General features: G+C 34.4%; 1 protein-coding gene across 1 annotated transcript in view; it reads right to left on the bottom strand.

Annotated features, from left to right (window-relative positions):
• Positions 1-7,824: 7,824 nt before the first annotated feature.
• Positions 7,825-14,182, bottom strand: part of SPEF2 (sperm flagellar 2) — a 98,329-nt gene continuing 91,971 nt past the window's right edge. Inside the window, exons 38-40 of the mRNA XM_074813669.1 lie at positions 13,861-14,049; positions 13,569-13,691; positions 7,825-8,016 (exon numbers count right to left, since the gene is read on the bottom strand). Coding sequence (XP_074669770.1) covers positions 7,933-8,016; positions 13,569-13,691; positions 13,861-14,049 — 396 coding nt within the window. The 3' untranslated portion in view covers positions 7,825-7,932. The remainder of the gene's footprint in view (positions 8,017-13,568; positions 13,692-13,860; positions 14,050-14,182) is intronic.

Below are 14,182 nucleotides of genomic sequence, written 5' to 3'. Positions count from 1 at the left end.
AGGATTTTCACCGAGAACTTTAGGCTGAAGTTTCTTGCAATCAAAGGTAAAATCTCCAGATGAAAACTTGGTTTAGTTTGAAATCAGTAACGAACCACTGATTGTAGTAGAGACACAAATTCACCCTATGAATATAAATGCTCCAAAACAAACTGATGGTAGGAAACAATCTTTGATTTTATCTGAGTACTAGCTCTTTTTTTCTTTTTTTTTGAGTTTGTCCTCATTTTGTTCCTTACCTTACCATTGTTTTTGTTGTTTGTATGTTCAGATGTGGGTAGTGGTAGAGAAGAGGAAACCTGTTTCTTTCTTCTGATTCATCTGTTTCTGAGAAGCCACCCTAGCCCTTCCTTTGCTCAGCTTTGGATCTTTTAAGGAGTCTTACATTTTAATCATTTGGACTTACAGTGAAGCATGAGAAGAATGAAGTAACAGATTTTTCTCTTTTTCCTTAGCACCAGATTGAAGAAAGATCAATTCAAACCAGGATAGCTTGCTTGGGGAAAAGATAAAGCTGGCTGATTATCGAGTAGCCCATGTAATTCAGGTAATGAGAGGTGAAAATATGCCATGGGCTAAGCTTCAAAGGGCTCATCTAATTCAACAAGTTTTAAAGGAAGTGGTGGGGGAGAAAAAAAAAGAAAAAAAAAGCCAAATAGACTGAGGTACTGAAAACATATTTTATTTAAAATAAAAGCTAATTGTTACTAAAAGTTGTTACCTGAAGAAAATAATGCTCATCTGAAAAAATAAGGAAAAAAAAGCTTCTTTGAGATCCCATTGACATGGAACAAAGCTGAAACCTTCTGCTTCCTGCTCCCTTTACCAAATGGAAGAACAGAAAAGATAAGAAGCATTTTTCACAAAACTGATTTTTGTCTCCTAAGGCTGCATGCATGCTGCAGGATGTATATGACATTCAGGTGCTCTAAGTTTAGCCATGGCACTACAATTACCAGACTCTGTTTTAGCAAGACTCCAGTGCCTGAACGAGGAGCTAATTAACTTACTTGCAGCCAGCTACAACACCACTACGTTACATTTCACTTGACAAAGAGATATATCCTTATGGCAGAACCCTAACCACAAGACCATCCTTCTTCCCTTTTAGGCTTCCTCCCAGAAACAGTGTGAATGACATGCCCAGTTTCGAAAAACCTGCTGGTTTCATTGTGTCACTATTAATCATTATGAGGCTAAATAGGAAAACATAACGCTAAATCAATTGCAACATGTACTATCTGAACTTCAGCTGTCATGGTACTGCAAAGTTTTGTTCTGTGTCTAGCCCTGAGTACACAGGACCCTGAATTCCAGGTGATTTCAGCACATCCAGTTTTTAAAATACTGGCAATAATGATTTGATTTTTGTATGTACTGTTATTTCAATTAATAAATTTAAAATGTCCAACAAAAATCCTACACTGACTTACTTGTTATTTCTCTAGAAGTAGCAACATATCCATAGGACTAACAAGGATGAAGACCTACTCCTAAACCTAGCTCATGATAGCTATAATATCCATGAAGTACCACAGTTGATCAGATTATGAGTTCAACAGTTATAGTGCTGTAAGCTAAAAAAATCCAACAAATCAAGCACAGAATGTCATTTGGTGGAAAAGCAGTAATTCATGGTTAAGCAGGATTTAATTAAACTTCTTCAGATGAAAATGTCCCCCTATCTATAATTAGGCAAGAGAAGTTTTAGCTTGATGCATATATATATACATATACATATTGTAAACAAAGAAAAGATGAACCACTCTTATGAGAAAAAAAAAAGAGAGGAATAATAGTCTTTACCTAAGCTGAACTATGAAGTAGGCATGGGAACATTATTACTGACAGGTACTGCTGCAACTTTTTAATTAACAGGTGTGATATTCATAGTGCAAGATAAGTACAGGTTTTTCTCAAAGTACAGACAGCCACTTGTGTTATGTTAATGTAGCAAGGCCATGAGCTAGAAGCTTGTCAAGCCTTGAGCTACTAAGTCAAAGCTCTGCTGTTCTGAAGTGTCAGGATGGTTAGAGACGTTGCCACTGAAGCCATGACAGTGAGAAATCTTGAATGTAAAGTGACTACTGAAGACAAAGGAAATGAAAATCAAAATGTTTCAGATAATCTTTAAATGAAGAACAGAATATTCAAAGGTCAGGAAATTCTGCCTACATTTACATTTACAATATGAATGCTTCCAACTAAATTAAGGTAGTGGTGTTTTATTTCTATGTACTTTGTTATTACTCTATTGAATTAATTTCTGTATACAAAGTAATGATAAAGTGCATAATGCATATATGGAAAGCTGAGGGTGAAATCTATCACCTTTAAAAGTGACAGTGTAAGATATCATTTCTGCTTAACAGCAGTGTTACCTGGAGGTAGCCAAAGTCATACCTTTTGATCTCAGTAATGAAAGGATGTTCACTTTTTCATTCCTCTCATTATGGTGCTCATAAGATAAGCAAAGATACTGGATAGTATTATCATCAATTTTCATCTTCAGGAGAGCTAGTTATTAAAAGTCATTTAGTTATGCTTGTATTGCATCAATGAAGTAAATGATTTTGTGTGGTACAACTGAAAATAATAAATTTACGATCATAGAATAATTTAGGAAGGAATCTCCAGAGATCATATATTTCAACCTCTTGCTCAAGCAGCATCAGCATGAGGTCAGAACAGCTTGCTCAGGCTTTTATGCAGTCAGGTCTTGAAAATGTCCATGGACACAGACTTCACAGCCATTCAGGGTAACCTGTTCCACTGCTGGCCTGTTCCCATGGGTAAAAAGGTTTCTCTGACATCTGCTTAGAACCAGTTGCATTTCACATCATGCCTGTTGTCCTTGTTCTCCTGCCATGCACCACAGTAAAGAATCTGTCTCCATCTTCTTGATAACTGTCAGAGGTATTATAGAACTAGTGTTAGATTCCCCCAAAGCCTACTCTTCTCCAGGCTGAACAAGCCCAGTTCCTTCAGTGTCTCCTCTCCCAGCAAGTGCTCAAGCCCCCAACTCTCTTGGTGCCCCTCCACTGAACCCACTGCCATTTCTCAATGTCTTTCTGGTACTGGCAGGCCCAAAACTGGACACACATTCTAGACATAATGAATGATGATCGCTGGAGGATAATAACTTTTCTCAATCTACTAGTTATGTTCCTGTTAATATATGCCAAGGTGCTGTTGGTTTTTTCTGCCAGGGCACACTGCTGGCCCACATTCAGCTTGCTGTCCACCAAGATCCCCAAGTCCTTTTCAGCAGAGCTGCTCCTCAGCTGGAAAACCCCCAGCACTTATAATTGTGAGAGGTTACTCCTTCCAAAGGGGCAGCTTTTTGCATCTGTCCTTGAATTTGCAGGGATGTGGTATGATGAGATGTCAAACTACAGAATCTTCATTATACATAATTCTTAAAAATAATAATTAAAAAAAATTATTTCCCACTGTCAAGGAAATTTTGTAAAATCAGGAATGAAATAAAATTGTTTTTCTACTTACAAATGCACATATTTGTTATAGAATCTGCTAGAGGTAACAAAAGCAAGTATTTTGTACTGATAAAGTGAACAATATTCCATCTTCTAAAATTTTCTGATTGCTGTTTAGTTTCATAACTATAATATTGCAAATAAGTTTGTGCAGTATGCTTGATTTTTAAATTTTAGCTATCATTCTGTGCTTCTTTGAACAGTTTTGAGCACATCTGTTCAGCAGTCTTCATGCATTAAGAAAATTCAGCATAGCTAAGAGGCTTTTCACAAAATGGCTTGCCTCACTTATGAAGAATACAAAAAGAAACCATGACTGAACCTCACACTCAGGGGAAATTTTGAGGTATGGACCACAAAGCAGATTGAGGAACTTTTCTTGCTATTATGGCAGCAATGTGACATCACATAGCTTTATTTTAAAGTGAAAAAAATACTGCTGGTTACTTGTAAATTTTTGAATCTGCTTCCTAAGGGATGTGCCTGGAGGGATTCCACTTAAGTAAAGGAATGCATCACACCTCTAAAGCAGACTACTATGGAGCCTAAATTCTTTACAGAATGAAATGTTGAGCTTGATTTATGCAGAGCGATTTTATGTGAGTCAATAGAAGTGTAGAAGACATCCTAATTCAGCAGTACATTTTTGGTTTGTTGGGTTTTTTGAAAGAACATTTTTGCAGGGATGGAATATAACTAATTTACATTATGAGAACATTGTTTACATAAACTCCCTTCCATCTTTTCTAAGGCAAACTATCCAAGGTATTTTCTATGCAGCATACACAATACCTAAAATAAGTAAAGTTAAAGAGTATAGGAAATATAACATTAAAAGATAGCAAGCTGTGAAAACAGGATCAAACACCTTGCATACAATTAACTGAAAGCCAAATTAATTTTTCAGGTTTTGTTTTTAATTATGTATTTTAATATAAAAAGTGCAGTTATTTCTTGTTTTAGTTCCCATTGCAAACTGGATCTGTGATGAGGAAATTGCTGCAACATTTAGTAACTTGCTTCAACAGTTAATCTACTTCCCTGTTAAAAATCTGCATGTTACTTTGAAGCCTAAGGTTCCAGCCATTGAATCTTGCTTGTCTTTGTTGACCAGAATGAAGATGCCTTACATGCATTCTTGTAAACTGATTTCTGAACCCCCATTAAGTTTTCCTCTTATGAAGAAGACTGAGTTCCTTGAATTTTCTGGTACAAGACATGATTTCCCATCATTCTTGTGGCTCTTCTCTGAACACTTTCCAGTTTTCAACATCCCGCTTGAAGAGTAGATATGAAAATTGAAGATGATATGATGTAACTCCACTGCCAAATCTGAATGCAAATCTACTCAGCCTTCCCCCTTCATAAATACAAGTACCTCTTCCATGTCTGGGCCCAGCATTAGATTGGGAGCTCCAAGTCTATTGAATAACTACTGTGATGCTCAATTATATTCAAGTAGCAACTGTTAGCAAAATTAAGTTGCTATTGTCAGGGCACACATACTTCACTTTTTAAATTTGCCTTTACTTTTACCATAGAGAAATATGTACTGTTTGAAACTTCACCATGCAATCCAGTTCGCTTTTTATTATTCGACATTGCTCTACAGTTTGCACTTATTTTCAAACTTTATCAGCAATGATTTTATGTTCCATTCTAGGCCATAGGTAAAATATATAAACAGTGTATGACAAAGGAGTAACACTTGAAGAACCTTATCTAAATAGCAGTTTATGATTTCCAGTAGCTGACATTCCCTTTTACCTCATTCAGATTTATGGACTGTAGGTACACCTTTCTGAAAAGAATATCTTTTTATTTTCACATGGAGAACTCCAGTATGCAAATTCAGAATTTAACAGTAATTAAAGCTGGCTTTTATTAAAGAAACTAAATACGGAACAAAATAAAAAATTTAAAGATTCCAAAACATGCAAAAGGCAGAGAACTGCACTGTGATTTTTTTCTACCCACGTAATATTTTCATATGAGAAGAAAAAACCCAAAATCTTGTATGAATATATATATATAAAATGTTTCAAGAATATTGGGGATGAAATTTTGAACAAGTTGTATGTTCTATGTGAAGAAATGATTCTGGTAACAAAGCAGATTAATTTGTATGCATCATAAAGTCTGTTGTCATAAGTAAAACGAGGATGTTGAGGTTTTAACATGGTTTGCGGGGGCACAACAAAGTTACATCTGTTTCTAAGATAGTACTTAGCTACAATGTGCCGGTGTGGTTAGCACAAAATATGTAGAGTGAAGAGACACAACATTATTTGCCTGAAGTGATAAGCTTACTGGGTTCTATTCTGAGCTTTGTATATCACATATAGATACTTTGATCTGCTACCGCTAGACTACCAACTTTCCTTTCAAAATTCGACTGTCTTTAATCAACAAAGAGACAAACCTGCCATTATTGTCATCAGCAAGTTCTAAAAATCTGAAAAAATGTTTATTGTTTTATCACAACAGAAAACAGAATGTATTTTACAGGTAGGTCTGTTAGTCATTGTCTAAATATAACTATGCCAGTTTCTCTTTTTTGTATGCTGCTGTTGCTTTTTCTGATACTTATTGTTTTATACCTCAAGCAGGCAATTTAGAAACCTCATGAGGAACATCAGCAAATGTTATACAAGTACTATACTATGTCATGCATATTTGGCTAAAAAGTAATAAAGATACATTAAAAATGTACAAGTATTCTGTGCAGATAGCACTTCCCAACAAAGGGCAAAAGTTTGTGGTTCGCTATGAGTTAGCTGACTTCAATGGGACTATCTGTGTTCTTAGAGAGCATCATAGGTTTGAGTACTTTGCTGAATCAAACCAGGGAAAGGAAGCTTTAAATGTTTTGTGTAATTGTTACCAGGGTATTGCCAAATGCAGAAAAAAATACCCCAGAATGACAGAGCAGTGTTCAACTATGAGTAGGCTTCTTGGAAGTATTTACTTATTAATTATGTTTCTAAGCCAGTAAGACAATGTAGAATGCACAAGGTTTGCCAACATCGTGGGCAGCTGACAGATTGCAAATTAGAAGGTATACTGAGTTCAGATAACCACAGCTACCTACTTGCTATGTTCAGTCTTCAGAAAACTTGAAACTGTAGATCAGAAGAATGAGTACCACTGAAAATTGAGGATTTATTAGACATGTCAATGTTGAATTCCAGAGGAATTAATTACAAAAAGAGTGTTCTAAAATGCATGTTAAAGTTCCATGAAAAAATATTTCCTATCGTCTTACGGTTAGCTATCATTAGCCACAAGAGAACGGAAACTTGAATAAAACTGCAAGGAAACATGAACATCCTATTAACAAGAAAATTTCTATGAAAATTATTCCAGAACAACTTCCAGGAAAGCCACTAAGACTGGGTATAGAAGAAACAACAACGACTTCAGCAGTCAATAAGGAGAGTGTTTCACCAAGACTCTGCTCAATCTCCCACAGAAGGCAACATCCGCTAGATGTCATTGTGTGTCATAGAGATTTTTAGACAAACACCTATCATACAAGTGTCTGGAGTATAGGGTGCCCTTGAACACACTATGCTGATTAAAAAAGGGCTTTCAGTAGATTAAAACAGTTGTGTGGAGCCCCACCGTGAATTCTAGTGACTAGCAATATTATGTGCAGAGTTAGCAGTGGAACCACAAATGGTGTAGTGCCTACCTTATGGCTGCATTTGGGGCCTGCTCAGTGCAACACGATGGGAGGGGAGGTTACTGGGGAGCAGCACCCTGTGCTACCCACTCCCTTGTTCTGTGTGTGGTGCTGCACTGGAGAAAGCCTGCAGATTTTTAGTGGGTGGTAGCAGAGTTGAGCTGTAATGGAAAGTTAGAAATAGAAAGGTTGGATAAGAAAGGTTCATAATCTCTGACATCAATAAGCACTCCATTTTCATGTACACAATGTCCTTTTACTAGTTTACCCTGATCTCAGAGAAAACAGTGTCTTAATGTACTTATTTTATTAGCTATGAATTGCAACATTTTTAAAAATTAATTGATTACATTTAATTCATTAAAAATTAATGAATTAATAAACTATATACATAACAAAAGCTGACCAGATATCTTAGCTCACTTACAAGAACTCGACATACTCTGTTCTTACACCAATTATTAATGAACACACCATCAGCTCTATTTAAGTTCAGAAACTGTTTAATTTTATTTAGAAGTATCATCAGATTATTTAATATTAACTAACCATAACTTTCCCGTTTGTTTGTTTGTTTGTTTTTTAATTTAAATTAACAGAGAACGTGTAATTACAATGGGATTTTGCTCTCACAACAATAAACAATCTTTTCCCATGGAAGGGAGGACTGAAGATCTAAGACTAATTTCTTACAAACTTAGAAAATAAATATTTCTTAATGTTTTTAATTTCTTAATGAACAACAATTTTTCAGACATTGATGTCTTTATATGTGGGGTTTTTTTCATCAGTTGACTGTGCTTGTTCAGATCTTTGGAGAAAGATTTTTATATCCTATGAAAAGAAAAATGAAACATTAAAAGGTTATTTCATGTTGCAGCTTGATCTACCTTAAAACTTGTAATAATAATGCCTGTCTTTCCATGGGGTGAGCTTTCTAACTAATGACTAGAAGACTAGAAGACTAACTTCAGTGGAGATATGTTACTATAAATTACACTTTCCCTAGGTTACATATGATGTCTTCCCACAAGGTCACTAAAAACAACGCTGCCATTCAGCTTAAGCACTACGTATGTTCAGTGCACTAAAGAAAACTTAAACATACAGTGACAACTGCAAAAAGAACAGTCTTCATAGCAAATTCTAAAAGAGTTCCTGATGTATCACTAACATCACTGAGATAATGGTTTCATGTTATCCACACATCATTGCCTTCAGTGGTTTTACAAAACTACAGTGTGTTAAAATGCAATTCTTAAAGCAAGCAGATATCTTAAGCATCAGTTTAAACTTACCAGTAAAGAAAAATACTAAGAATGCTGTTTAAACTAGCAAATATTGTTTAGAACAAACACAGACAAATTCTTCAATAAAGTTTCTTTTTTTCTATATGTCATATTTCAGGCTGAACTTAAACAACACTTCAAGGAAACGGAAATAAAATAAGTAACTGACATATGGAATAATACATACCTGCATTTAGTTAATTTTTGTGCACTTCTGCATTCTTTATAACACATTGTCTAATTTGTTAATTTTCAATATTTTTTTATGAGCACAATTGTCTCTAATTCCAATTGCAGCAATATTATCCACTGTGTAAGTAGGTTGAACAGGAAATTTTTAATTTAAAAAAATAATGTGCTGAATGTCTAATACAAAGACAAATAGTAATTTAACTTTCTAGCATTTTCTGGTATTGTCAGTAAATACATTTTTCCTTTAGGAGAATAATTAACCATCAGAATTTTTATAAAATAAATTAGTTTAAATTCAGATACATATTCCAATATGTGTTTTATGCATATTTTGAAGATACAGACTTTTTTTCAAAAACAGAAACTGCCTGTATGTAATGATGCCTCACATGCCTTGCAAAATATCAGGAGTATTTCAGTGAATACAGAAGAACTACATTAAAAGGTAATTTTACCAGTCCTTTGTTTTAGAAGGTAGTACTAATATTTATCTTTGACTCTAAGAAATACTTTAGTTTAAGGAAGCCTTTTTCATCACATTGAGTCAGAAAAAGGAGTTTCAATTCCGGTTCGACAAAAGTAAATGTTAGCAAATGGAACCTTCAGCAAGTTCATTATCAGCACTTATCATTACCACACAAAGCAGATGAGGATCTCAGTAAACTGTAGTGCTTCTGGCAGGATAAAATGTGAATTTTATTAAGAGAGTTCTAAATATAAAGTACAAGTCTCTGTTCCTGTAAAATGTTTGAGAACGGTACTGCTGATCACTGTCAAGCAAATGATAAATGATACATAAAGACACTGTCACTGTGTTCATATGTGTGGGAAGTGGAAATTTTATGCTTTAGCAATACCACAGAAATATACGTTAAATATCAGTCTAAAAGTAAGAATGGTATGATTGAAAATTATAATCTGTTGCAGAAAAGAGAGTGACAACATTTAAGAATGTGTTAATTAAAAAAAGTTTCCTCTGGACAGAATTTATTTGTGTAACCACCAGTTTTGCAGAGGAAACCAAAACTAAATAAACTCAAAACACTGGAGAAATAGTACTCCAACAGATTTACTATGTCTGTGTTTAATGAAGCAAACAATGTTTCTGTTACATGAATAGATATTTTTATAATTTTTTTAATGTAAGAAACAATATTTTTAACATATATTTGTATTTCTTAAGATTTTTTTGATAGAATACATGATAAAGAGAAGCATAACACATGTCTCTTTTCTAAATTAGGTATTTAAACACTGAGTTAAATTTTCCTTCTCTTGCACACTGGGACATTTAAAACACCACATGAAAAAGGCTCCTCAGGTTTCATAAGTATTACAACTACTGCCTATGAGTAGACAGTGATTCAGCAGTGCTTTTTTCTGCTAAAACATTAAATATTGACTATGAACTATATGGCCCACCTCATAAATCTTACTGAATATAATCTGCATGAACTCCCCCTAGACAGAAAGCATTTTTACTTTGTTAAACTATACATGGACTGCTGAATGTTTGCTGAGTTGTGTAATATTAAATGGCTGCTGTGAGTATAAGCAGGTTTTGTAATAATTGTTCAACATATTAAAATGTTTTTTTGACAAAGACATGTTAACTATATATTATTAGGAATCCTGTCTCAGTGGAAGTCTCATTTGAATGATTTGAATGTTACTGAAATGATTAACAAAACCAACTACAATAACAGCAGTAATAATATGACAATTAACTTAGAAGGAACAAGCTTGATGCAAGGGCCTATGCTAAATGTATTCAAAACACAGATGCATAGAAATACAATGTGATATCCCTATCTTCAAAACTGGAGTTTTTTAAAAATGACTATTCAGGATTTGAAAGCAGGATAAAAAAATGTGACACAACATTATCAAATGCATAACAGTTTTGATATCAACAAACAGAATGCTAATTATCAAACTACTTGTTATCCTCAGTCATTATAAGAATGTAGTCTACCCAAATTAACAGATTAATGCAAGCATTGAGAATTATAGAAGTAGGCACTAAAATGTGTGGTTTACCTGTGACAGTCTCAGGACAGAAGGCAAAATTTGTAACAAGAAATAATACCAGGCCTGAAGAAGACCCCTTAATAGACCAACCTTAACAGACAAACCTATGCAGTAGAAAAAGCAGAAGTGCTTGCTTCTTCCATCTGAATCAGTCAGTCTAATAAAAATATTCTCTCACTTATTATTAAATGTATTTAAAGACAATTTCATTCAGAATGTAATGAAGTGCTTTCATAAACACACACTCACGTATAGGTGTGGTCTAACTATTCTAAACAAATAAATTTCATCTGATAAGTGAAAAAAATGTGCTGATAATGGGAAACCACTTGAAAGTTCTAGGCAGGACCAGAAAGATTTCTAATCAGGACAGAAGAGACCAGATGAAAAAGTAATACAATTTCCAAGCTTATTCGTTTGTTGGCATTTGTACTAAGGCTAACAGAAAGGTCATCATCATGTAGGATGTTGCCAGCCCACTGGTATATGAACTGAGAAAACAACCTCCCTTCTAAAGACAAGAATATATCTCACCTGGAGACCGTACTTTTTCAGAGATAGTACTGGTTAAAATTGAACAGGTCAAGAGGCCAAAGGAATCAGGTTCCCTCACTCAAATTTCAAAAAATGTAAGCTAGATACTCCATCAGCAAAACATTTTATTTTCTACTGTTTATGACTGCAGTAGTAGAAGCATTTTAACCTTAGAAACCACACCCTAACTTGCTATATTTATCTTGTAAAAGATCTCAAAATAACAGCACTGTGGTTGAATTTCATTTTTATAGAGATTTTTATAGTCTCAGGAGTACTTCGGAAAGAAATAATTGATGCTAAAAATATTGTTTACTTACTTTGGAAATGTTTTGGGAAGAAATAAGTTCATGTGTTCACCAAATATAGAATTGTCAGAGGAAAACTGTTCCTGGAGTTCATATGTTTTTGACCAGAATTCTAACCCACATAAAACAATGGCCACTGGGTCTCTATGTCTGCTGGTGAATATAATAATTGCTGTAAAGTTGAGTAAGTACTTGTGGTCTTAGCTGTTTCCCACTTAGTCAGAATTTGAAAATAAGACTGTGAATTGTTATTTCATGCATAAAACAGCAGTCTGCTTTATCTAACTGTCAAGTCAGGAGACACAGGCATCAAATGAATCTGCCAGATAAGTAGAAAAATGTATTATTTATATGCAATGATACCAATATGGCTTTGGTAAACAAGTTGAGGAAACTCCTTTGGACTTGAGCATGTGCACTGAAACCCTCAACTCCTGCCAAGATTCATATACAATAGTTTCTCACCTACACCTTTTCTCATAGAATTACAATTTTTATAACTCTGCTGCCCTGAACATATCCTGCCAGCCACAAATAACATAGGTGATGGATGGTAGGAAACAAAATTTAAACATCTACTACAATGTACTCTTTAAGCTATATAACATAGTTACTCCTGAAAGTGGTACAGGAAGATTGGAAAATTTGATAAAGAATAGATGCTGTGCTCTTGATATTCAGCTATTGGTTAGTGAGAAGGTTTTAAAACAAAGTTCCCCTCTCTCTAAATAGTAGAGCATATAAACATAACATTTTTCAGTTTACATCCTAGTTAAGTATTACTTTAGGTTGCATCACATCTGGTCTTCATGGGGAGCTTGCATTATGTTAAATGTTGCAAAGTCAGTGAGTTGTTTGTGTAAAGAACAGTTCTTGAGATGGATCATGTATAGAACACAGAGCTAGTTTAAGAAATGTTTTGGTCTACAAGAAATTCAGTGAAGTTGGAAAAAAAATGTTCAAATTAGGAAATGCAGTACTCGATTAAATAAAAAGTGTCAGAAAGAAAGAATGGGGAAGGGAGGAATTACCTAACATTCCATGGTGTTTATCTTCCCAAGTTGGCTGAGACATTAACATAGGCAGGGTAAATACTCATTGATAGTTATAATCTTCAGCTGTGTTGTCTTTGTCTTGCATTTTCCTTTTTTATCTCTTCCTACTATGGCAAATAAATTTTTAACCCTTACTTTGACAGAGTAAATATATTCTTTTATTCTTATAGCTTGTCTTTTAGTAACAGTGATTACAAGTGATATAATAAATGCTGGGCACTTCAATTCTTACAAGTGATGAATACACTTCTTAGAAGTGATGAATATAAGAAATAGCCTGGAGTGACATGCATCTATTCAGATTTACAGTTTGTGGGACAGATTTATAGTTTGTGCCCCTGGTGGCGATCATCTCAATCTTGTGAAGACTGTTTATGTTTGATCTTTGGATATGCGAATACAAGCATGCTTTCATCTTGTCTCACACTATTTTCTTACACATTTAATGGGCTGATATTCTGGCCCAAACTTGCCTTATGTGCAACTGTTTTAATGCACATTTGAATGTAGTAACAGGGAAGCTCTAGAATATGGCAGGGAAAAACTTTTGGACCTGTACTACCTCTGTGTGACCTTTTCTGCAGCCTGGTTGACCTGGGATAGAATGTGTTCTATTACATTTCCCATAGTGTCTTGCAGTAAAATCTACTTGGGAAGAGAATCCAACCAGGCTACTTCCTACAGGTGGGGGAAAAGGCAATGCCACATGTGACAAGGCAGTAGAAAACATGTATAGGTGTATAGGTATAGGCCAGCAAGACAGGTTAAAAGAATAGGTCAGGAAGCAGTGTAGATTTTGATGAACAGAGTTTTCATGGTAAACAAAACAACTGATCTAATCTACAACCTGCTATGCTGTCATCTGGTCTACACTGCAAATCGGCAGTATCTAAATTAATTACATTTACATTTCTGTAATGATGTAAATTTCAGTATGTGTACTTACAAAGTTCTTGATCCCAGAAAGCAATACTTACAGGAAGCTTGTAGCCTTGATATGTGTTCATCAAGTCTTGAATGAAAGGATGCTCCAAAAGGAGTGCAACTGGAATGGGTGTCAGATCTTCAGTGCCTAATTCTTTGTATATTTTGATGAAATGCTTAATAAAAAATAATATGGGGTCAATTTATTAAGTGTTTAAAAAAATTTGGGGAAAAGCAAAGATTGCAGCAAGTATTTATTTAATATTATTTTAATATTTAATTTATTTTAATTTAATTTATTTATTTATATAAGGTATAAAACCTTCTTTGAATCAATAAGCCTACCTTATCATAGCTGCCTTCCTTCTGCAGATTACTAAATCTATTATTATCTTCATCTTTACTTCCTCCAGAATGAAAGACTTTGAGTAGAGTTGCCACTGAAATGAGTCCTTCACCTGTGTAATCCAAGACTTCTTCGTCGTCTTCTATTAAAATTTTCTCATTTGGCACTATGTTCATATAAGGAAAACCCTAAAAAAATAAAACATAGGTTTAATACTTGGTGATAAACAGTCTGTGAGTAGGTCATTTGCTTCAGTTAGACATTAATTAAGGATCAGTGGATTATACTTCTAAACTTCAGTTTTTACAAAACTGAAATCAT

Source organism: Strix aluco, chromosome Z (genome assembly GCF_031877795.1).
Source record: "Strix aluco isolate bStrAlu1 chromosome Z, bStrAlu1.hap1, whole genome shotgun sequence".
NCBI classification, from domain to species: domain Eukaryota; kingdom Metazoa; phylum Chordata; class Aves; order Strigiformes; family Strigidae; genus Strix; species Strix aluco.
This window is presented reverse-complemented; position numbering and strand designations above follow the sequence as displayed.